General features: G+C 36.2%; 2 protein-coding genes across 5 annotated transcripts; one reads left to right on the top strand and one right to left on the bottom strand.

The window, feature by feature from the left end:
• Positions 1-616: 616 nt before the first annotated feature.
• LOC143452448 (protein fantom-like) lies at positions 617-14,909 on the top strand. Of its 3 annotated transcripts, none has more exons than XM_076953430.1 (31): positions 617-719; positions 1,219-1,393; positions 1,623-1,684; positions 1,793-1,893; positions 2,487-2,638; positions 2,878-3,041; positions 3,286-3,430; positions 3,612-3,732; positions 4,286-4,404; positions 4,629-4,768; positions 5,048-5,158; positions 5,234-5,353; positions 6,721-6,839; positions 7,383-7,484; positions 7,662-7,730; positions 7,855-8,048; positions 8,125-8,194; positions 8,425-8,554; positions 8,666-8,748; positions 8,924-9,083; positions 9,303-9,457; positions 9,743-9,868; positions 10,325-10,491; positions 10,654-11,113; positions 11,264-11,323; positions 11,512-11,693; positions 12,059-12,207; positions 12,439-12,575; positions 12,777-12,963; positions 13,233-13,370; positions 14,095-14,909. In XM_076953430.1, exons 2-31 carry the CDS (start codon positions 1,251-1,253, stop codon positions 14,283-14,285), a joined length of 4,257 nt encoding a protein of 1,418 aa, XP_076809545.1. In that variant the 5' UTR covers positions 617-719; positions 1,219-1,250; the 3' UTR covers positions 14,286-14,909. The 3 variants fall into 3 exon arrangements, with proteins under 3 accessions (XP_076809545.1, XP_076809543.1, XP_076809546.1); XM_076953428.1 differs by having other exon boundaries at positions 1,790-1,893; XM_076953431.1 differs by having other exon boundaries at positions 619-719; positions 1,790-1,893; positions 10,663-11,113.
• A 1,151-nt stretch (positions 14,910-16,060) lies between these two features.
• LOC143452060 (uncharacterized) lies at positions 16,061-24,466 on the bottom strand. 2 transcript variants are annotated; one of them, XM_076952888.1, is made up of 13 exons: positions 24,305-24,466; positions 23,300-23,420; positions 22,213-22,300; positions 21,307-21,472; positions 19,815-19,963; positions 19,400-19,544; positions 19,015-19,077; positions 18,649-18,805; positions 17,712-17,863; positions 17,125-17,298; positions 17,001-17,043; positions 16,805-16,844; positions 16,061-16,727 (listed from the first exon to the last, which is right to left on the bottom strand). In XM_076952888.1, the coding sequence occupies exons 1-13, from the start codon at positions 24,363-24,365 to the stop codon at positions 16,236-16,238; spliced, it is 1,851 nt and encodes a 616-aa protein (XP_076809003.1). In that variant the 5' UTR covers positions 24,366-24,466; the 3' UTR covers positions 16,061-16,235. The 2 variants fall into 2 exon arrangements, with proteins under 2 accessions (XP_076809003.1, XP_076809004.1); XM_076952889.1 differs by having other exon boundaries at positions 17,001-17,040.
• Positions 24,467-25,103: the final 637 nt, after the last annotated feature.

Genomic DNA, 25,103 nt, shown 5'->3' with positions numbered 1-25,103 from the left:
TTCTTGGGAGTCATTGCCCTTTTTACGTTTTTTGTTATTTTTGCATTTCTTATTTGCGACTATGTATCGGCTATAACTCTCGTTCGTTGATTATTTTTGAGCATATTGCTTTTTTATTATGCTATAACAAGCTTAACAATATACTCTTGTTCTTTACAGTCCATGGCAAAAAATAAACGGGACGGTACGAGGAGTTGAGGTCACAAGTTTATCCTGATTTTTTTTGAAAAGCGATTCGTCGGGCTATATACTCGACAATCAACATGTTTGGAACCACTGAAAAAAACATTTAAAGCTGTTAATAGCTGCCAATAATCAATTGCCTTTATGAATGGAAGTTTATCAAATACTTAGAAATCCTTGATCCATTGGTTGTGGTGTATGCAAGTTGTATCCGATGAAAAAATATTAGAAAAAAGAATTTCACTTTAATAAAAGTTCGATTCAATTTTATGAAAGATGTCTGTGGTTGCAAAAAGTTGTTATGTCACGTGGGATGCTTAAATTAATCAAGCGTAACAGACGTGAAAGATTTTATTGAAAGATTGTGGTTTTATTGACGTTTAACTTGATGTTCATGTTAAGTTGTTCATTAAGATAGGAACGGTAAAGATTAAGATATTTCTGTTATTTTTTTCAACTCTGCAACTCACATAAGCAAGACTACCACTCTACCAGTAACATAAAACAAACGACTTGCTACAGACCGTTAAACTTAGGTTAGTATTGAATGTGTTATGTGACCGTGGGCTATGGAAAGCTTGCATTTTAGCATAAAGAGATAGACCTATACACCGAAAAATTAGGGTCTATATTTTACGCCATGCCAGTATTAAAACTGTAATTAATTATTTTCTGTCACAACTGATTCTTATTTTAATAAATGGAGCCAATTTCTGAATTGGCAATTAGAAAACCATTGCCTTCGCCCTGCGACTTCTTCTTATGGGCCTAGTTATTTTTGCCACTGACAAGAGATTAAACTAGACTAAAAGAAATTTCACTGCGCTTGCAATCTTTGTTGGTGTGTTTTTTTGTGACATTTTTTGATACAATTTTGTCAGGCAACGCCAGAAAGGCTGAAGCTTATATTTATGCCAGCGCTGGTGTAACGATATTTCTATCTAGTATACAAGTGCACAACCACAGGATACCTTTGTATACTAGACCCTAGCTACTCAAATTATGACGTTATTTGGTTGTGCACTTGTATACTAGACCCTACGAAGCTTCGACTCTAGGATGTTAAGATGACTGCTAAAAATGAGACTCAGCAAAGAACAATGGTTGCCAAGTTACCACGAGAAGAATTAGAAGATCAGCATCTTCGAATTTTAGATGAAAACCATATTCTTAAATCTCATGGCCGCAAGCAAGAGGAAAAGATTAAGAGGTGACTTTGTAGATGTGTATTTCTTGACGTAGCCGAAAGATGTAAAATTTTTGCATCATGTGCGATTGTTTTGTTCACCACTTTAAATTTAATGCAATTGAGAATGCTTATTTATGAAAAATTTCACTGATTTTTAATGAATTTTTGCAAGTACATTGCTAGTATTAATTAACTTACAACAGGTTGTACACGAATCTATTGATTTAATGAGTGCATTGTTGTTTTGCAGAATGGCAACAAAGCTGCTTAGGCTTGCCAGTGACAGGAAGAAACTTGCTGCAATGGGAGGAGGTAATGTTAAGTGCAAAACTAGGAAAATTAACCAATTGCAAATTGTTTTTTTGACTTGCTACTTAATGTGTGGAATGCTGTCACGAATGCGTTCGTCTCAATTAGCAGAACGTCGGACTGGAAGAGAGGTTGATTTGGAAGAAAAAATTGAGCTTCAGCAAGAGACTATCAGAGACATCAACAAAGAAAACGAAGCGCTAAAACAAAAAGTAAAACGTTTCCATTCAAAATTTCCTTTTGCATGTTAGTTGCTGGTAACGAAATTAAATGTATGTATGCAATATGCATCTTAGCAAAAAAGCCCTCTATGCCATTTCACTTTTCAAGGCGAGTTTATATGCAATTAAAATGAGTACAATTGTGATGCCTGTTTCATTTCTTAACATTTAAAAGCATATGTAAAACTTTGCTAACAGATTATGTCATGTGCAATATTATTATTTGTTTTTTCTTGGTGATAAGTTTGAATTTTCCCTTAAAATCGAATATATAATTGTACATTCAGCTCTTTAAAACCACCTTTAGATTATTTTTGACTGAGGCAGCTATATACAGAGTGAGATGAACTTCACTTATTCACACCCTGCACTGTTTTGAGAATTTGTAGATGTCATAAAAATCTTTTGGTTCCAATAGCAATTTTCAAAAAATTGACATATCTTTTGATTAATTAATACTGTTCCCAAATAATTGCCTCATCATTTGTATCGGAACGGTCTGATTCCATATTCACAAATTGAACATGTGAATTAATGATTGATAAGAATAGTAATGTTCTAAGAAATGACACTTTAAATATTAGATGCGTGTGATGCACCAGCAAATGTCTACACAAGGAAAGCGCCAAACACCCTACAGCGGAGTACAGTCTCGAATCGATTCAAGAGTCCCGAAGAGACCTGACGAGAGTCCTAGATCACGCACAGGAGGAAGAACATACTCTGACAAAATGAGGTATTTTTTGGAGTCTTTCTGATATCAGTTATGATAATATTATAGTAACAGGAATTGTATGAGGTACAATGTAACAGAAAAAGGTAGTTATGAAAACAATAGACCAACTTAATTGAAGTTTTCTTATGGTGATGATTAATAGTATACATGCCGCCATCTAAATGAAGAACCAAATAAATTGATCAATGACGTATTTTCTAGTTTATGAATTTTAAATCACGTCCATTATTGATTTGCAGCACTCGTACAGTTTCACCTCAACCAAACAGGTATGGACACAGTTTGCTGGAGGAAGCAAGAAATGAAAACCATCGTCTCCATCAGCAGCTACTTGCTCTTCATGAGCAAATTGCACGGATGGAAGAAGAAACCCAGGGTCTTAGGAAAGACATACTGAAAAACAGTAAGCATCTTAACTCGCTATTTATGAAGTAAATAGTCACTTCTTGCCACTGCTATCAACAGATGCTTTTAAGAAGATTTCAGTTATTGATATTTGTACAACACATCATTCAAAATTTGATTTGTGACTTTTCTCGTAAAGTTGTGATAATTTCTTAAAGTTGCAGAAGCCGCAATGTAAGAAGAAGTAAAAACAAAAGTCATTTAATGCAGTTAGCTGAATGTTTGATTTTGTTGTATAACAGACGCAAATCATGAAAATGAGCTGTTAAAGGTTCATGAGCACGTCAACTCATCCAAAAAGGTGACCTTGAGCGATAATATTGAAATCATAAAGGTGCAAAGATTGCTGAAAGAAAAGTCAAACGAATTAATTTCATCAGATGCCAGGTAATTGTATTTTTTTCTTCAACTTTCACGAAAATAAACTTCTTGAGATAATGTTTGTTGATAACCTTCATGGAAACAATACTTCATAAAAATGGAATCCCTTTTTTAATGTTAGCGATTGAATAACCCAAAATATCAGACCGGCACTCAAAAACTAATCTCATAATCACCATATGTTAAGGTTGCGTGAACTCCATGCTAATTATGAACGACTAAGGGACAGTTACAACAGCGTCATTCATGAAATGGAGAGATTGAAAGCACAAGTGGCAGACGAAGAAAGAAAAAATCTCTCACTTCAGGTTATTGCACTATTTTCTTCTTCATATTTTGAATCAATAACTTTTTAAAACAGCTGATATGTGATGGACAAGCACAAGACTTTAATCTTAAATACTTTTTTAAAATAGATTTAATTTTACAGCAATAAATGAGATCCTGAGTAGTAATAAGCTTCTAAATACTTTAAACAGCTAAAAGAGTGTTAAAGCATATACCCTTCAATAAGTAAAATCTTTGCTTTGAAAAACAGTACCAGCTTAACTTTTCTCACACAAGTAACATAATTAACTCGTTTTTTGATATACATTTATAAGCACATACACAATGCGCTGTATACACTTCCTCTATTGCCTATATGTACTGTATCTATATATATATATTCATGGAAAGTGCATATTGATTGGTTGATTGATTGACAGCAGTGCCAATTACCATTGTATATTAGTAATGGCGAAGCTCATACTGCCAAAAGTCATAAAATCTCGCAACAAACTACATTGCAAATAAGTTCTTTGTTTTCCACCCACTCTTCAAACAGAACCTATCTTATAACCGCACTTGACATTTAAACAGAACTCATTAAAACACGGCGGTGGCCATCAAAGGACAATTGTTCAACTTCAAGAACACGTAAGAGAACTTGAAAATGAAGTTGCCATATTGAAAGATGCAAATGATAAACTTACAGACAGGTAATACCTCGTTTATCATTTTACCCTTTCACAAGCAATATTGCTGTATTACACAGTTTCAATAAAGTTTCTAAGGTATTTTTCTCGCCAATCCGAGACAGATATTTTAAGTTTGTATTTCTAATTCTTACAGTTTTAAAGTATACTCCCTTGGGGGCAACACAGTAATTTACCACATCTGCTAAATATGCGTCAGAAATTAAGCTGCATTTTCTAAACTGCAGTGCATTTGATCGAGAAAAGGAACAACAATGGAGAGAAATGGAACGAAAACTTCGGACACAAATTGCCCAATTAGAAGTCGCTATCAAAGCTGACATGTCTGATAAGAACATTGTACTAGAGAGAATATCAAATGAAAGAGGTTATGTGTCAGAAAATCCGCACATTCTTACCATTGTTTTTAGCGTTTTTATTCCAAAAGTTAGCTTGGTTTTTGGTAACTTAATGTTAGCGCTTTATCAAGTGATACACCTTTGAACAATAGTGGATAGGTGTGTTCTTCTTTACTACTAAATAATATATATGCCTACTATATATTGCATCTAAAAAATAAATCTAATCATCATCAGCCAAGGAAAAAAATTTTAAATATGCTTTTCATTAAAGCATTGAAGGTTCTTATTATCATGTAATGTTGCAGGTTATGTGAGTAGAATACACTCTGATAGCAGAAAGGCCCATGGAGAATTAGATAGACTAAAACATGAGAATCAAGACCTAAGAGAACGGTTAAAGCTTTATTCTGCAGCAGGTAAACGCCAGATTTAGACCCTTTTTTCTCACATAACACTCCAACTCCACACTCATCAACTCTCTTTTTTTCCAGATGATTCTGTTAATGTGGAAGAACTTCGTGAAGCGTTATCTGTTATTAGGCAGAGGCGACATGCTGCAGCTCAAAGAGAACGACCCGACTTCCTTGAGAGCATAGATGATGGGCCAAAAGGTTTGTCGGATTTAACTAAAATACTGGCAGTTGTATTTATAACACGTTATCACATGAAGTTCAGTGGTTTATATCAGGATTTATGAACTGGACCGATATGAGTCGGTGTTATTTTTTCACCAGCTCAAACCGAACATTACTTTTTTACTTGTATCCCACGGTTAAAAAGCCAGTGCTGTTTTTAACGCTATAATTTGAAAGCTTGATGTGTCAGTTTTTACAGAAGATATTCTTGAATTTATCGCATTATGACGCAATAATGTTTGGACAGTTTTAACTTGGTCTTTTTGCATGCTTATTTTTGATTAAAACAGTATATTGAAGTCATGTCTGCTAGCATGCAGCTATGACTTTGCTACTTTTCATTGTAGACGTACAGTGTAAGTGTTACTTTATTTTAGCTACAGTATAGCGGCATAGTTCTACTTAATCTAAGCTTGATCTAATCATTGTAATGTTTAGTATCACTTAAAAAACAAAGGCAACAAAACAGCGTTAAGCATTATACCATTTATACTTCATGTTCTTTGAAAAGAGCAACCACGCTAAAAATTCTGTCAGCGGCTCTTTAAGTGAAAATGAAGCTAGTTGGTCTGCTTCAGATTTACAATGAACCACCATAAGGTTATGTTCTGATATGTTAGGAAGCTCAGGATAAGTAAATGACCAAAATGAAAAGAAAACTTTGCCGTGCATATTGATACAAATGAAATATTTAAAACCCGGTTTTATTGTTCCTGTTTGTAATGTGCCACACTCTACATACTTCGTAACCCCTGTGTTTGGTACGTTACAAAATCTTAACAAATAATGCCAAAAAGTGCTATGTAGAAGTAGTATATAAAATTTATAGTCGAGATTCGAACATAATATTGTTCATGTGTAAAAATATAGAACCACAAACTTATTCAGAATTGAGATGGCTGTCGAGAAGACTTGTTCATTTATGCCTTTTTAGTGATGACTAAACTTTCATTGTACTAGGACTTGAAGGATTTGTCATATTTTGCCGTTTAAACAAATTTAATATTTCTCAAGAATTTTGCACCAACATTTTTATCCTGGGAAACAAAACATGCAGAATTGCATTCACAGTCAAGTGCAGAATGGAGACATAGAGATGATTTTTAGTTTACATGACTATTTGACAAATACCTCTGTCAACAGGAAAGACTGATTTGTTATTATAAGACAATACCCAGGCGAGCTAGCCGGCAACTTCGATAATGATTTCCCTGAACATGAGGATCCTTGAAAAATATACTATGTCAACTCATGTAGTCGTAATGTCATTAAAAAAGTTTTGTTAAACTGTCGCCAAGTATTTTTACTTAAAATTTTAAATTGAAGAGATAAATTTTTTTTAGATATAAATGTTGAATTCTCGGAACTACAAGCGCAGCATGCTGAAACAATTCAGGAACTTGACAAGACCAGAGAAATGTTGCTGATGCAGCATAAGATAAACAAGGACTATCAGATGGAGGTGTGGCATGTTATGAAATCTCTGCTTTGGTGTTAATAAGTATTCTGTTAGTCCCATTATATTAATATCGCCCCCTACTTCTGATTAATTGTTGTAGTACCGTTTTAGCAACTACAGTTGCTATTGAATTACAGAACTGTTTGAGCTTATTAGTAGTGTAGTCCAGCATTGTAGTAATACCTCCAGTTCTCCATTCCTGCAATGGCTTGATTAATTAATTACAGTAGCAGATGCGTATTGTAACCACAGATAATATGACTATTGCTATTTATAACCATTTTGGTATGGCCTCGATTGTTTTTGCTTTCAAGAACCTTCGTTTCATATGATCAGACTTTAAGTATAGTGTTATGACCCCTTTTTTCTTATCTCTTAATGTTTTTATCTTTTTGCATTTAGCTTTTTGCTTTTTGCCTTGCATCATTGCATTTAGGGGCTACCATTTAGTTTCACTGAAGTGTCACTTTTCACTGATTAGATTGATTTCACTCCTTACTTCACTTTCTCTACAAGCATGTTTTTTGTCTTGGTGTGTTTATTCAGGTGGAAAACGTCTCAAATCAACTTGAAGAAGTGAAGCGAGGTTATGAAGAGAAACTAGATCGGAACGCAAGGTTACTCGATGCACGTGCCGCTAGGATAAAGGTCGGAAAGAATATGTTTTGTTTAAAGACATTGTATGCTGCAGCTTTTGATAGTTACATCAGTGTGTAAAATTTCATTTACAGTAAAGTTAAGTTGGTTAAGTTACTCGGTTAATGGTGTTTGCAAGAAAATTGATTTGGTAATTACATTATAGGTTATATACCTTTATGTCTACAGAAATTAGAAAACCAACTTCATGATGTTGCATATGGAACCAAACAGTTCAAGTTCCAGCCTGATAACGAAGTAGCTATAACTACCTGTGGTCTCAAAAATACTCTAACGTCTTGTGGATTATCTAATTACCGATGGTTACTATTTAGTTACCATTGTTTGGTAATATCAGAGAATAAATCACAATTTGCTTTAGTGGGAAGTTGATAGTCAGCTGGATGAAACAATTCAACTTGAGCGCGGTGAAAATCTGTTTGAGATCAATGTCAGCAAAGTGACGTTGACCAAAGATGCGCAGATTGCACTCGATGATCGAAATCCGTCGCTGTTCGTGACGTACGCCTTCTATGATTATGAGCTTGTCAGCACACCAATACAGAAAAGTGCAAGGTAGTGTGTGTTTTGATGGTTGAATGTTCTCTTTTTTTGTGACATCGTTTTTGAAAAGTGTTTTTGTCTCTTGCAGTCCTCTTTTTGACTTCACTGCACAGTTTACAGTAAAAGTGAACGATCTTTTTCTACATCATTTACAAAAGGTGGGGTTAGACATATGACAAGACTTTATAACATGTTTTTGCTTTGCTTTCAACTCTTTTATACCTGAGAGCAAGTTTTTCATCGATTAGGTATCGTCCTTATTCATACTGGTCCATATATGTGCAATCCTGCGTACAGTAATTTGCTTTTTTCAAAGTTAAGCTGTGTTATCAGTATTTCTTTGTACATCTCATTGTGGATGCATGAACCTTACTCATTGCTTCCACAGGAAAGCACGATATTTGAGCTGCATCAAGCCATGGGCATTGAACACACGACTATTGCTGCATGTAAAATTAAATTCAATCAACTTCTGGACAAGCCGCACGGCAAACTACATGGATCTGCAAGTTTAACTGGTAAACCTATGTTGATATCGTGACTGCATATTTTGTTTTGAGGAAGTCAGCTCCCAGATATGTTGTGTAAATGGTTGCTAGTGTTTTGTGTAGCTTGATGATCTATTCTAGGTTTGGACGGGAGCAACTATGGTTCTTTAGACTTCTGGGTTCGTTTGAGAGTTCCAATGGATCAGGCTATTAGACTTTATCGAGTAAGAGATAATAATATTTCAAAAGTGGCATGAAAAATGTTCCTTAAAGAGCTTTTTTAACAACATTGCATCTGACCATGTCTATCTATCCAGTTCTTCTTAGCTGTAACTGAACGTGATTTATTGATATGAAGCACAATGGTTAAAATGACTTCAAAACTTGTTTTCCGTGCAGGAGCGCACAAAAGCGCTTGGTTACTTGTCAGCAAACACAGCCGCAACCAGGAAGACCTTAGAAGTTCTTGACTCTCAAATGGAGGTGACCTCCAGTGATAACAGCAATCAAATTCTTTTGCAAATAATATCGTGCAATCACGTAATGGGCCGTAGGGAAGGTAACTTGATTTTGATTTTTTTTTCTGTGATAATAAAGTCATAAAGAAACACTTTGTAATGGACTTGACTACAACCAAAATTTTATTGTGTTTTCTTATCGTTTTTGTAATCAGTTAATCACAAACACAATCAGATTTCTGTTTAGAAACTACATTTGTGCAGGTAATTTTTCTTTTCATTTATGCCTTTTCGTCATTTCAAAATTTGAACTTTCCCAGGTGTACAGCCCAACATCTACTGTGTATACAAGTTCTTCGACTTTGCCGATCATGACACAAATATAATTCCGAGCACAAACAACCCGCATTTTGATGACAGACAAGCGTACCCTGTACACATGAACTCTGACCTTGATGCTTATCTTAAGTCGGAGGTAAGATCAATTTTTAAAAATCTTGCAATCATGTCATGTAAACGTATTTGTCCTTTTTGACTAAGACATTGAGCCAATAGACAACAGCTCATATAGCGCTGTTATGGACAGTGGTCATCTACTTTTTGTGTATCTTGTTACCATAAGAAGTCTTTAGCACATTTTAGCCTTTAGCTCTCTATTAAAATTTTTATCAAAAACAATTAATTTCTGGTATCATGCAAGGCCAAATTATTCTTTCATAAACATAGGCAATTTATGATGTATCTGATTTTTGTTTCACAGAAATTGGTTATCTACGTGTTCGACGATACCGACCCTGAAGTATCGTCATATCTTGGCAAAGCATTGATTGATCTCTTACCATTGGCACATAACAAGATCATCAAAGCCCCATTCCAGCTTATCAAGGTTGGAAGAGAACAATATATGCATAATTTCTTCTCAGGCTTTACTAGTATGAGTAAATTGAGTATGTTGTATAAAATATGGTGTATATTATTGCCATCATTGGTATGGCTTTCTACCCAACTTCGTATCTTTGTACACAGGATATCTTGACATCATTGCTCCTTTGTTTGCCTACTAGTCTAGATGCATAACTAAACCGCACCGTGGTAATGCTAAAAATGCTGACCTTTGTATGGCAATAATCTCACAGTTATCTGGAATCTCCCAACAACAGCATATTATCCTTACAACAAATACATGATATTGCTTTTAAAGAGATTTACAGCAAGACGATCTTGTAGTGTCACTGAAATGCCAATTTAATGCAAGAAATACACGAGTAATAAATAAGTAGCCATAGGTACACGATTTTCAGCAATTTGCATTTAGAATTATAAGTCTTTGGATTGTTTGCAGCGAGATGGATCTGACAATGGCACAGTTGAGGTTGGAGCCAGATGGCAGTTGCCGTACAAATCCCCAGAAGGAGTGATGAAGAGCGAAAAGTCTGTGGAGGAGGATAAGGAGATCAATGAAGCTCAGAAGTTGATGAAGAAGCCTCCTGTTACCCCCAAGAAGAGACAGTAAGATCATTACACGGGACCTGTTGTATGTTTTTATTTTGTTCGTGTTGGCTACGTCTTCTTCATACTTTTGGTACTGTACTATTATTCAAGTTATGAATGAATTTACACGTTGTTTTGTCAGTTGTTGTACATTATTGTTTTTACATTTAAAATAAAAAGTGTTTTTAGAAATGTCGCAACCAAACTTCCAAAACCATCACAACCAGCTCTCCAACCAATCCAAACACCACACCATGAACCAACACGAGTTCTGCAAGACAATCCTGGTCCTCTTCCCAAGAAGGAAGAATCAATCCTACTTGATGATTCAGAGCTTGAAAAACCTAAGGAAGAACCTCCAGCAAAGCAGAAAACTGTGGAGAAAGATCAGCCAGAAGAAATGGAAAGTGAAATTGAAGAAGAAATCTCAGAGGAACTGGAGGAATCGGATCATCCCGATGAAGAAGTGCAAAGTGATGCAAAGGAGTCAGTGAGATCAGCTGAGAAAGTTGATGAGGATGAAAAAGATGATACTCAGGACGAAGTTGCTTCGTTTGATGATGAAGACGATGAAACTGAACCTCTCAAAGTGGCTCAAACTAAACAAAATGATAAAGACGTGGATGCTGACAAACTAGAGGTTTAAATGCTTTTGAGTATTTCAAGTTTGTTGAAGAGATTTAGTAATCAATTAAGTCTACCATTTTTAAGAAAGATTTTAGATTAAAGTCATTTGAATGTCGAAGATAATAACTTTTTTGTTTCTTTTATAAACATTTTTTAATCTTAGATAAAGAAAGTTACTCTGGTGGAACCAGGAATGGAAAAACCAATACCTCTTGCAAGAACAGTATGTCATGTTTACTGTAGATTGATGTTGATACAACTGTCGATCTGTGTTTTGTGAACAGACCTTTAGAAATAAAGTTACCATAAACACTTAAATATGCTTAAACTAGAATTATGATTGTCACAGCTCGTAAAAATATTAACAATGTTATTTATACAAATTTTTGCATTTTGCAAATCTTTTATCAGACTCGCAGTTTGAAGCCAATACAGAAAGTTGATGTTGTTGATGATGAGGATGTAGATAGTTTGGAAGAGATCTTACAAAATGACGAATTCCCCAAACCGATCCAAGTCACATCGAAGCAGGATTCCTCTGTTAGGAATGTGAAGACACCATCCCCTACTACGAAAGAAGAGGAATCAAAAACGTGTGTTTTTATCTGTTTTATAAATTTGGAATTTACTCAGATGCACATAACCTTTATATCATAGCATAACACATCAAAAACATCTTGTGTAAATTTTATTAAGCTTTTGTGCATAGATTGTGTAATACATTGTGTTAGCGATTTCTGTTGTAAAGTTATTGATAGTTGAAGTACTTTTAATCATGATTAGTAAAAGATAGTAAGAAGGAAATTAAAGCAGTTTAAAATATTATGAAATAACTTGTATCAATGTCTGGTACCAATATTAAAAGTCATTGGTAAAGAACGTTTTACCTGTCTTTGAACATTCTGCTGCCACAAATTTGTGAAACAGGACATACTTTTTCCAACATCATTCTGTTTAGTTTGGTTCATGAAGATGATGATATATCAGAAGTGGAATCTATGGATTCTCAGATTCTTGTGGTTAAACCGGAGAAAAAGATGGAAGCTAGGCAGGATGAAGAAGATGATCGTGATGAACAGTCAGGGAGTCCACACCAGAATGAGGAAGGTGACTGCAAAGACTTAACATTTTATTGCTGTTGATCGTTATATTTTATGATATAATTGTGAAATATATTGCTGGATGTTTATAAGATTAACTTTTAATTAATATTACCATGCGTGATGTATCAAGTGTAAATGGTTATTTGATTATTATCTCCTTCCTGGTGCTACCATATGATTTTACTCATATACCAACGCACACCATTTCCATCTTTTCTCTTATCTATTGAAATAGAATCAGAGATTGAAGAAGATATTGAGGAAATTCCTGATGACACTGGAGGAGCCAGTACCGATCTAGAAGAAACCGATGGAAAAGATGAGACCGTGGAAGAAGATTCTAAGGAGGTAAAGACAGCACCAGGGAGCAAGGTATGGCATGGCACAAAATGTCCTTCAGGTTTATTTTACTTTCATTCTATTCATTTGATTGGGACCGACAACCCTTTAAAATCTGTGGTATTTTGAGCATTTCAAAAGTGTAATTAGCTTGGCCAAGTTGTATTTTAATAGATTTTATTCATGTCATCCCAAGCTGCATGTGATGTCGTTTCCTTGTCTATGCTCTTTTAGGTTTCTGACACTGTGCATATTTGCATTAACCACCTGACCCTTGACCCAAATACAAGTGTTTGGGAAGATGATGAAATTGAGAAACTGTTCATCGAATACGACTTCCTGGGAACGGTTGAAGAAACCCCAGACGCAGTTGACAAACCGCAAAACAAAGAGGAAAAATTAATGTATACGTTCGACAAGAGTAAGTTGATGGGTTGTTTATCAGCGACGTGAACAGTATTGAGAGTTTTTGTGCTCAGAGTAACGTTAAGTTTACTTTGTGATGTTTTTGTTTTCTACTTTAAGTGAAAGTTTAAGTCGTTCTGTTTTTTAAAAATCAAAATGATTTGAAGGATTACATTTAGATTTAGACATTAGGTTCGCATTAATTGTTGGTCCGTAAAGTAAATTGCACTGTCACTTTTTTCGACATAAATAAAATATTTGTTCGAAAATGTTTATTTTCGGCAGAAATGAAGGTGGACGCGTTAGAACACTCAGAACAACGTAACCTTCTTTCAACCATGATGACGTCAGGTCATACGTCATTCAAAATGACGGTGGTATCAGAACCAGCGAACGACGAGGAAGGCGATTGTGAAGAGATAGGTAAAGCGATACAGTTCATGCACTCACATAAACATTTAAAATATTAAATCTTATACACTTTGGCTGCTTAGTTTAGTGAAATGAAAAAGACTGTATGGTAGGGTTACCATATTTTCGTGGCCTAAAATCCGGACACTCTTTAGTGCCCACTAGCGGTTTTTAAAAATAAGGTATGAACACATTGTCTGTCAATATGACGTCACACTAGCAATGCTTTGCCTATCCATTGTATACCGGAGTGGATTTTTGAACATAGTGTCGTGAATTCACTAGGCTATTGGACTATTTCTGATTTGATCTCTAGGCTAGGCCGCTAGGGTCTAGGTAAGACTCGTCGCGTGCCACGTGTTGGACACCTCTGATTTACAGGATTATTCCCGCAATTCTAATTCCCCCAAAACGCCCATCATAAAATTCCGGACATTTGAGCATTTTTTTAAATTCCTCCCGGACGCAAAATTTAACCCTACATTCCGGACATGTCCGGAATTTTCCGGACGGTATGGCAACCCTAGACTGTATGGGACGTTTTTCAAGGCTAAGTTGCAGCCTTTCAACCGCGATATCTTGAACATCAGTGGTCTCTGGTTAATAAAAACTCAGCGTTAATCAACATTTTCAATTTTCTTCGATATTGCTTATATTGAATAAGAACAATTTTACGAAAATTTGTGAAATACTTTTTAAACAAGTGCATTTCCGTCACAAGAAGGTTTTGTTTAAGGAACGGCGACAGTTGACTTCGCCGCCATATTGGAAGATGGCTGTGACATCATCGATGGTGACGTCCCTGTGCAAGACCTACGTAATCCTGACGAGGTGGTCGGCAAACTGAACGTCACAATCGAAGCGCTTGCGGTACTTCGAGCTATCAAGGAGGAACTGCACGCTCGCTTGCGTGAAAGCGACTCGTAGAACACAACAATTCTGTTTACTTTCTTGCGTCATAATGCTACAGCCCAGCCTTTGAGATAATTCGCATTGAAATGCTCGGTAATCTTTGAACATGAAAAGTATGAAGAACTGTTTGAAACACATGTTAGAGGTATGAGACTAATAATACCATAATCGTCACACAACTTCAATGTTTTCAATACCTTGCTAAAAATTGCCTGACTGGCAAATAATGCGATCTATCGTGAAGAGTGGGCTAAAGTAATGGACTCGTTTAGCAAGTCTTGCATGACGACATTACAACTATACGTTATAGCATCAAAAATTGCCGCAGACGCTGGGTTATTAGTACGAATATTACCAGGATTTCTAGCACTGTAATGCGAATTGTCTCGAAAGCTAGGACGATTTTTATTAGCGGTAGAGGCGCTGTTGCTGTGTTTTTCAGTTATCGTGCTTTGCTTTTACACTCGAGAGTGTTTTTCGGTGCTTATTTCATATTATACCTTATGGCCAAATATTTATAACTTTTATAGAGCATTTTAATGTACGATTAGTCGCTCGTAGTTTTCTACAAAGATATTTTTATAAACATTACGTCACCATTACCTCTTAATGAATTTTCAATTACTCTCCAAGTCTTAACTCATATTTTGTGTTCTTATCAAGTGCAGAGCTAGGACCATTATCGCAGAATCAATTTCAGCTCAACACTAATAATATTTTTGCGAGGTGCGATTTTTGTGGTTAATATTTTAACCTGACTATTCAACCAAATAATTGTTCCGGGGCAGCCTACATCCCTCTCCGACAGTTTAGTGGTGAGATATTGCATTTCAAACGTAAAGTAGGCTATAGCGTTAGTGAATCTGGTAATGATAAGTAAGTTCAACTTCGGGAATTATCATTAAACGACGGTTTTACGTTCTGCTGATCCCAATAAAAACTTCTCTCTGCTTTTGCTTTGCCGCAGACCAGGCGTGAAAACGGCGGAGTTTTTTACAAATGAGCCTTAAACTCCAAAGCATCGATTTTCGGTAAGTTGCCAAAATTAAAGCTGACATGAGATTAGGAATTGATGTTGGTCGTATCCCACAAAACATTTGGACAAATATAGACAAACAACGGCCAATACTGATAGTTTACTATAAGTGCATTTGTAGTGAGTTGATGAATGTACAGACACAATCATAAATTTGAACCGCCAATAACTCGTGCGTAGTTCTGAAGCCTTTTCTGATGGAAAAGTGTTCTTGAAGGGCGGCTCTCATTGAAGAATGAACTACAGTACTGTATACGGAAACTTAACAACGAGTAGGCTTGAAAGAATATCACACTGGCATTCCGTTCTGACCATGTGGTCAAACATCTTATGCAACAACCATTGTTTTTATCACAAGGCTACCTTTTGAATATATTGTACGAAATAAATTGGACTGATGGCGGTTGGCCAGATCTGGGCCGCAGTTTGGACGCCCCCAGCGGTGTATTCCTAAAAAGAAAGTGAGATTCGCTGTCAAACAGGTATGGTATTGTATCCAAATGTACATGAAAATGGGGATAAAATGAAACAAAGCAAGAAAAAGTAAAGGATCGTGATCTCTCGTCAAAAAAGTGGGGTGACGGGGATCCCCCTCCAATGCACCACTGGACGCCCTTATAGATGTGCTGAGGAAGATTACCTCCCAGACTAAAATAATATTATCTAACACGTCGCCTTCTGCAACTTTTCGCCAATGTTGTTAAATGCAACAAGACCACAAGATGTAGAGAATATTGTGACAACAGGACAGGTGAAAAGTGCAAACGTTTTTATTTAAGAAGCGAATTACAAAATGTTTTATTGCGGCACACTAGCTGTTTTGAAATGAATATTATGGCTGAAACGAAAAGCTTACTAAAACGGCTCGTATCTAACTGCAGGCTACAACCAACGGATACGTATGTAAAGGTACGTGTAAAAATATGTGATCATATCGGTATCTGTACTGGTTGATTTGGGTCTATCTCGTCCCAACTGTGGGTCAAGGAATAATGACCCTCGACACCACTGGCACCGCTGCCAATGCTAGTGTTATCACTTTCGTTGTCTTCAGACGTCGTGTTATCGAAAGGACTTTGGCGGGCTTCGGATTCCACCAGAACCGGTGGATCGGCTCCGTCTAAGCCGAACGTGGAACCGTACTCGTCGACGAAAGAAGCGTTTTCATCGAAGTCATGGAGATGCTTATTTATGGCTCTTTCTTTCTCATCAGGAGATAGTTCGTCGTCTGACCCGTTTTCGACTGCGTTTCTCCCGCCGTTTTCGTCCCCATACCCCGATGTTGAAGTGGAGGTGCCATCCTGATCAGTCAAAGAAAATATCGCTTTGTCCTTGCGCGGAGTGTCATCTTGGCCACTTTTTAAAAGTGCATCGCTTTCAGTTGCTATAACAACGCCCTCGTTGTAGTCATGCTGGCGGTACTGTAAATTAAAACAATGGGTCAAAATTGTTGACATAAAACACGTGACAAGGCGTTTGTAGAAAAATTTGCCTTTACCTCAGTTTGACCAGCAGAATTCGCCGAGTAAAGTGGTTTTCTGCAAGACAATAAACGACATAAAACTTACACGTTAATATAAAAAATAAACAAAAATTATGTTAAGAGTATAAACCTGTTTAATGTGAAACCACATAAGAAAACCAAAAGCAGAAAACATTTAACAAGATATCAGCTACTAACAACGCAAACTTACTGCTTGACTACAAAGGAGTCGAAATCTCCCCCTTCCAAACCTTCTGCGAATTAAAAAACGAGAATTAAGGAACAAAACAGGCCAATTTTCAAAGGCAACAAAAAGAGCAGGAAAAAAACGCTACCAGCAGATGAAGGCTTTTCCGAATTTCTCTTGAACAGGCAACAGTAGATGAGGATGGCAAGAAGAAAAAGAACGCCGATCACTGCAAAAGCAATAGCGGCCACAATTCCCCCACTGACCATCTCTTCCTCATCCGAGTTACCGCCAGTCCTGGAAGAGTCGTTAGATCCCTCGTCTTTAAAAGTGTAATCTTTTATGAAAATCGATGCTACTGTTCGCGTTAATTTGTTCGGAAAAATTACTACTCTTTGACATTATTTACTGGAGATGCGTATTATGCTGATGATCCAAAATGGATTACGATTGCTCGGGTTTTTATACAGTGAAATATAGGTCATGGAAATTTTTACTATTTTATTGTATAAACATCATGCAAATTTACGAAAGTGAAAAACTCGAAATGATTTCAGCAACCTGAAAATTGGTTCAAATAACAACTGGAAAGCTAACCAGTTCATTTCAGAAAACTTGTAAATTCACGTACCCCTATATGGCCGTATGGCGCACTTCCCAAATACATCTCTTTTTCCAATATGAAGCATAAATACACGATACTAAATTTAACAAATAACATACATTTTGACTTACCCGACTCTGTCGTGACTGCAAGCTTAACTGAAATGACAACGCTTCCAAGCGGGTTTTCTACCAAACAGAATAAAATCTGATTTCTAGTGAGATGTTTTACCGGGTACACTCTGCCGGTCTTCGTCTCAGAATCTTCAGACCACCAAGTGTAGCTGCGATATATTCGCAAATTGCTTGATTAACCAGAACAGACAAGGAAATTCGGAAATAGCTATTAACCGCAAGTAACAATGTGCCTCCGACGTCCAGTAAATTAATTATCAATAAATCATACAAAATATTCTGATTTACGTTTTGCTCAAATAACCCTACGTTTTAAACGTTCATTCAAACTACTAACATGACGTTAACGATACCATTATGCGGTTGATAAACAACTGCAATAAATCTGTCCAATTAGCACGTAATCACACTTTTATGGATCGTTAATTCCCATGTGACCTCAGCTTTAGGTAAAACGACGTGTTGATGGGCGATAAGTAACGCGCTTGATGAGTTCCGGTCAGGGCGAGGGAACCGCGCGATGGCTCATTTGAACTTAGTTCTAACTGGGCAGCATAAAGCATTTATCCAGGTCATTTTCAACTTACTGTGGCGAATGAAAAGGTAATGCAGGTTTAACTTAACACTTCCGGAGTTGACAAACTTCTACTCATAAAATACATATAAAAAGGAAAAAAGTTCTTTGTTCTTATCTCTGTTGAATCAAAATTTCCTCTAAAGTTTACAAACTTCGATTAGAGCTTAAACTATACGCCACATTCAGAGTTTAGCATCGTGTACAAACCTGTCTGCGGGTAAACAACCAACAATTAGGAAATTACAATGGCAATTTTTTAAAAAGAACATGTGTAGGCATCGGAGATTTGCTGCCGTACGTCTATAGACAACAAAGCAGTGCGCTTTTTAAAAATAAGATATAACATTTAAGTTTTACCTGGGCTCTGGGAATGCTCCTGGCACTGAAATAGAAACGGTAACCGACGTATTTAGAAGAACGTTAGGTGACGGAAAAACACCCACTTTCACAGCGCCGGCAGGTGGCGCCAAAGAAGGATTTTCTTCGTAATAGACCATGGATTCGTAAGTTGCGTCTGGTCGGAAGATAAAAGTCATAAAAAGATGAAAGTAAATTCAGAAGAGAAACAAGCATCAATAATAATAGCAGAAGCTTTACAGCATAAACGGTTCAAAGCCACAAACTGTCCAACTTTTGCTTTTAATTTTAATACCGACTCTTTATCTGCCAACAAACACATTTTTTGTTAGACGCAATAAACTACTAAACGCGAAAAGAACTTACAGGGTACATCGGCTCCTAACCAGTCAAAATACTTTGTTATGGGATGTAACAGTGATGGTGCGGCTAAAAAAATACAAGGACTGTTAAACGATAGGATTGATTCTATTAAGCTGTTTGTTGATTAAGAAAACAGATACACGACATTCAAATATAGGCTCGTGAGATCATAAAATTCGATATCTCCGGCATAAAAAATGCGTTATACACGGTCTGGGAAAATTGTAAACGCAGAAATTTGAACCTACTCACTAACAACGTAAGGTTACTGTGTTTAGCATATACCCAGACCGCATATAACTCATTGTTTATGCCGAAGATATCGAAATATGGTGTCATTACTTTGGTAATGTATGGCTTCTAAAAAAGTGTTTAATTAGTATCTTACTCAAGTTTTTTGAATTTTCAATGTAAGTCCCAGTGTCTGGATGAAACACTGTGCAAGCGAAATTGGAATCTTTGTCGCTTGGTTTGACATTCCAGTATAGATAAGCGACGCTGTCTGCTAACTTGCCTTTGTACTGGATAACAACCTGTAATTGTTTGGACAAGTTAAATATTTTGTACTCTGTAATTGTACATGATAGTGATTGCCATGGTGATTTGACGAAAATTGGTCAAGGTTATAATTAGACAATGCAGATAAATATACCTAATTAAACTTCAATAAGACGAGCCAATTTAAAAAACGTCTTACTTATTGAACATGTTAGGCTGGAAAATGCAACTGTTCACAAAACGCAAACGCAAAATAGCGGCTAACGCCTCAGGCTGCAAAACCCCTTAATTAAATTAGTTTTTACCTTTGCCGGTTTTGTGTCCCTTGAATTACCATTCTTGTCAGTGATCGTCCACGAGATGTCAGCAGCGGGCTTTGCTCCCAACGCATGGCATGTCAATGTCAGATTTGTTCCAGAGGAAAATGTGGTTAATTTCACATCGTTTGGAGGTACTAGAACATATAATAAACAATGATAATTTTATTCCAAACGCGAAAGATTTAAAATACCCTCACACGCAATGTGTTCAGTAAAAACAAAATGGGATCTTGAATGAAAAATATTTTCTCCCAAGAATTGCAGCTTAAAACAATTACACGATTAACATAATGGTTGACTTCTCGCCCTAAATTGTTGTTTAACCCTATCTTTCAAATTAAAATGCTTGCCTATGCCAAACAAACTAAAATAGCTATATAGAGAGGTCATTCTGGCACACTCTTAACCAAAGTTTCATACGCTGTCTTGTTATTTCTTTACACTGGACATTGAGTTTATACTTTGGTGTAGGGCAGGCCTAAATCTTTATTTAAGCAAGATAGGGGTTTATAGTTTTTGAGGTTCTCAAAAGAAATTCCTCGGAGTTGCCGTTTTTCGATGACATTGACAAGCGTGTATTCTACCTTGCTCGCAACTCAAAGCAGCAAGGGTAGAGTGGAAAAGGGTTTCCTTGATCTGAGTGCTTGTAGTGGTTCGTTTTTGTCTTGACCTAATTAAAACCTTATTATTTTATAACTGTGATACCACAATTCATTTTTGATTATGAGACGGTTGCCGATCATATGGTTTTGCGTGAAGAACTTGCCTAAGCGCTTGACACATGAAACAAAAATGAATACAAGTTACATGTAATACGTATTTTAGAATAAAAATCACTTGGGTGCATTGATTAATATAGAAAAAGGCCTGTGCGCAAAGAAAAACATTATTATTATTGGGACAACAGAGTAAAAAAGCTCTCAGATGCATTATGTTAACCGATGTGGCTACGGACAAAAGCATTTGGAACAGATTTTAATTAGCTGTTAACAAATAACTCCGTGATAATATCAGCGTGGAATGATAAAAATACTTTCCGTTATACTGGTGAGCGATGAGCGCAACTAACATGGACACAAGGTGGCAGAGTCGTCCACTCGGCAGGAGATCTTATAGTTGATGTATATACCTGCTTCTACTGTTCAAGCTTTTCACTACAGAAAAGGTCATTATAGTTCAAAGGTTCAAAATATTCCTGATACAAGCAGGAAAGAATTTGCCAGTTTTTGCGAAATTACGAAGAATATGTTGATGAAAACATAATAATCTTACCACGAGACATACCGATATCTTAAGAAGCGTTGTAAATTTCAAGTTTCTATTTTTAGTAATGTTTGCCCAATTAATAATTATTAATTAATAGAATATAATTATAATTCTTTACTAAGGGGCTGGATCCCAGCCAAAGCTGGCAGAATATAAGATTAACATTTCATAGTAGCAAAAAACTAGAAATTGACTGAAATATTTATAGTACCGTTTACGGATAACAACATGGTTGCCACCGATTCTTCAGGAATCTGATTTGTTGTAGAATTATTATTGGCGGCAACGGCCACGTGACAGTCATAGACACCTTCGTCATCCATCGTGACGGAGTTGAGTAAAAGCGATGACGCGTCACTCGCGAGCTGGGCTCGATTCTAAAAAAACAGGAAATTAAAAAGCCGTGACCTCATATTTTCAACGCAAAATTTCATAAATCTTAGTGCATATTTGCAGTCTTAAGGTGGACATGTGTGCCACAAATGTTGTGATTGCCTATACCCGTACGTCATATTGCCATAGCGTATATTTAAGTTCTTCTTATTTTGTCCATGGTTGTTGTTAGACCAGAGACAAGGAGACATATGTTGAAATAGCGTATCGTCAGGATTACTAATTTGATGGACACACGAAAATTGTTTCTAACAGAATGGTCATTTTAACTTCGAAGGGATTCTTTGTATCAGAACCTTTCTGGACAAATCATCCCGTATATATAGTTGTTCTTTTTCTATGTGTTAGTGTGGTAGTATGTATAACAAAAACGCATATAACAAGAACTGCAAACTCCACAACCATAGCTAATTACACTCATTTACTTTATAAGAAACTGTAGGGGCCTTTTTCGGTAAATAAGGCTACAAGAAGCTCTATTGGAAGACGTCGGTCAAGCAAAATTTAAAACATTTTTGGAAGCTTGCAAATTTTGCTTTTTGGTGTGCGGGTTTCAAATTCCACATGCAGTAGACTACATATAATTATCGGATTGTAATTTCTATAGTGAAAATTTTGTTTGCGGCAAGGTTCGGTTTTCTCTGCCACTTGCATGTAAAAGTTAGCCAGAGGCTCTAATCCAAAGTGTCTGATTAAAATTAATGTATACAATTGCCAATTCTACCTTATATAAAAGACCGGTTGCATTGTATTTCGGTGGTTCGTAGTAGTAAACCACTCTTTTTGGCTGGTTGCTGCCAAACAGTCGGTACCTGTATAACGAATATAGTGCATTAAACTATGAAAAGTTAGTTTCACTTCACAGCCATCAATGAAGTAGGTAAGTACCACTGTACTAGTATATATTTCTAGTCTCTACCACACCGCCGTATTATTTGAACGCTTAGACTTAGTTAAAGAAGGTCAAAAGATTACGTGGGGCAACATGGACAGTCACTATTTTCATAACTTATTGTCTATTTAGGCGGCCTTTTGCAATCATACAATATTTATATATACAGTATGTCTATACATATCATAAATGCGTGTACTATACATATGATGTGTACGTATAGTAAGTATAGACTGAGTATAAACTAAAAATACGTAAATGCTTATATAGCCTCTAGTCTTTGACGTTCTGCAACGATTTTCAAATTCGGGAGCAATATTTAATTCCAAATAAAAATTACCTTAGAGCACATTTTCGAGACGCGCCCCACCCTGGTGTGGGGTACATAATTATTTGCAATCATTTTTAAGCGGTTCATTTGACCCATACCCTCTATGGGCCTGTGTTACTTTAAATTAGATGAATCAAAATCTCCAACAATCAAAGTAAACTCGGAGTGCAGGAACATTAAATGAAAATGGTAAGCGCGAAAAACTTCGCTTGAATACTTAATTGAATACTTCAAACGGGAATGTACAAAAGCAAGCTTACTTAATCTAGCCTATACCGCGTAATAACAGTTATAGCTTATCTCACCAAATATCTGATAAATTGCACATCAATTCTGACGCAACACCTAATAGACAAGAATTAATTTCAAGTATTTAATAACCCGATTGTGGAGAGAATGTTAAATATATAACATCAACCACCTTCTTATAGCATTTAAAGTAAATTAAATACTGTACGCAGAAAGAATTACGGTATCCGCCATTAAAAGATGAGTAAAAATTAAAATACCAGAAGCATAAATCATAAAAATATGAACGGTAAAAGTTTTAGACCATAGCTTTGACCAAACAATATTTCCATAATTTACCAAATAACTTCTTTAAGAACTTTGTCTGTCTCTATGGTGCAGGGTAGTTCGGCGGTGGTTTTAAATACCGATTGGACCTCTTCATTTGAAAGTATGTTTAGGTAGCCGTACACCCGAAGCACTGAAATCAAAAATATACACTGTACTATAAAAAATTTAAAACGAGATAAAAAAAACTATTATCATGTCAAGGTCGTTTTTTTATTTTACTCTTTAACTATTGTCCATTTCGTGACAGGCACACGTTGTGGATGCTTTGGATTCAATTGTGAATGTCGACACGACGAATTTAGAGTGATCTGTACGATTGCACGACCATACTTTCACACAAAAACTTCTCCGACAAGTTTAAAGCTTTGGTTGGTTTTTACTAAGGTGCCTTGTAAATCTCATTTGAGCTTTGGTGTTCTATAATTATAATCTAAGCTCTAAAGTCTAAACGCTGTGCTGGTCATCGCGAATAGCCCAATGTAAAGAATAAAAATAATAATAAATTTTGTCCTATCAAGCGTCTGACTTAGAGTGGCTCCAATATTTTATCACCGAAACGAACGTCACTTCACGTCCACACAAAACAAATACTTATGGGCACGACAGAGTACTCTAATAAAGCAAGGAACTACAGATTACGGTCAGCCATGTTAGATAGCATAACAGAATATAAACAAGGAAAGATGTTTCATGGCAATACTTCGTGGTTGTAGTACAAAAACTTGAAAGTGCTAACTGCACACCACAAATATGCGTAATTTGACCCTACCAAGCATCGCCAAGTGTTAAATAACTAATGACGAATTTACATGCAATGATATCTTAAAATTTGAAAGCCACTTTTCTCCAACAACTCTGACTGTCTTTTTTTCGAGAAAACTTTGCCCCAGAAGCGAAACTTTACCTTTAAGGCGTATAAAGTCACAGGCAAATATTATAACGGTATTGTTTGTTGTTTATGTTAACCAGGGTATAGCCAGATTTGTTTAAGATGCAAGACAAAACTGTACTTACCAAGTATGCACCAAACACTTAAATATATCCACGGAAGTTGAAATTTACAACATAATCTCATTTTGAATACTTCTAAACTTGAAAATAGCAATAAATAGTCAACTACAAAAATCACGATATCTTACATTTTGGCAATGTTACCTAAAAATAAATAAGTGAAAAGTCCTACCTACTTCAAAGTCTTAAACTAACCAGTTGCAGTACACATTACGACACTTGAAAACGGCAAGCCATTGCTGGTAGTAGTGAAGCATATAGTGTTTCAGAGCGAGACGGCTATGACACCATAACAATTATTAACCAGCACCCACGCCATTACCAGCAAACATGCCGGCGATCCCTTTCTTAACGTTTTAAAGGCTTTTAACCTTCTACAAAAGTCAACAGAGCTGGCAAGTCATAATCCTCCTTACAAATCATATCCAGGAAAGAAACGCAAATACACAAATCACATAACTCCACCCATGTTGCGCAAAAATAACACTGTGAAGTACAGCTAACTATAACATAATAGAGTATCATTTCTTATTTCTTTATACAGTACTGCGCAGTTTGCCAACTCAATCCTTAAAATCTGTTTAATTAACAAGATGTCTTTAGTCACGGGCCTTTAGCAAGACAGGTTTTAAATTGATTGGAAATCAACCTTAGTATTTCCTAAAGTAACATTATAGGACACTTATTATGTCTTTAGCTACCATCCCTAACGTCAGGCCAATCAAAATGTAATCCGATGCTAACAACATTATCAAATGTTTTGACAATCTCCAGCAGCGCTAAACAAAGGCCTGGTATTTTA

This window comes from Clavelina lepadiformis, chromosome 4 (assembly GCF_947623445.1).
Source record: "Clavelina lepadiformis chromosome 4, kaClaLepa1.1, whole genome shotgun sequence".
Taxonomy (NCBI): Eukaryota; Metazoa; Chordata; class Ascidiacea; order Aplousobranchia; family Clavelinidae; genus Clavelina; species Clavelina lepadiformis.
The sequence above is the reverse complement of the archived record's forward strand: the minus strand, read 5'-3'. Positions and strand labels throughout refer to the sequence as shown.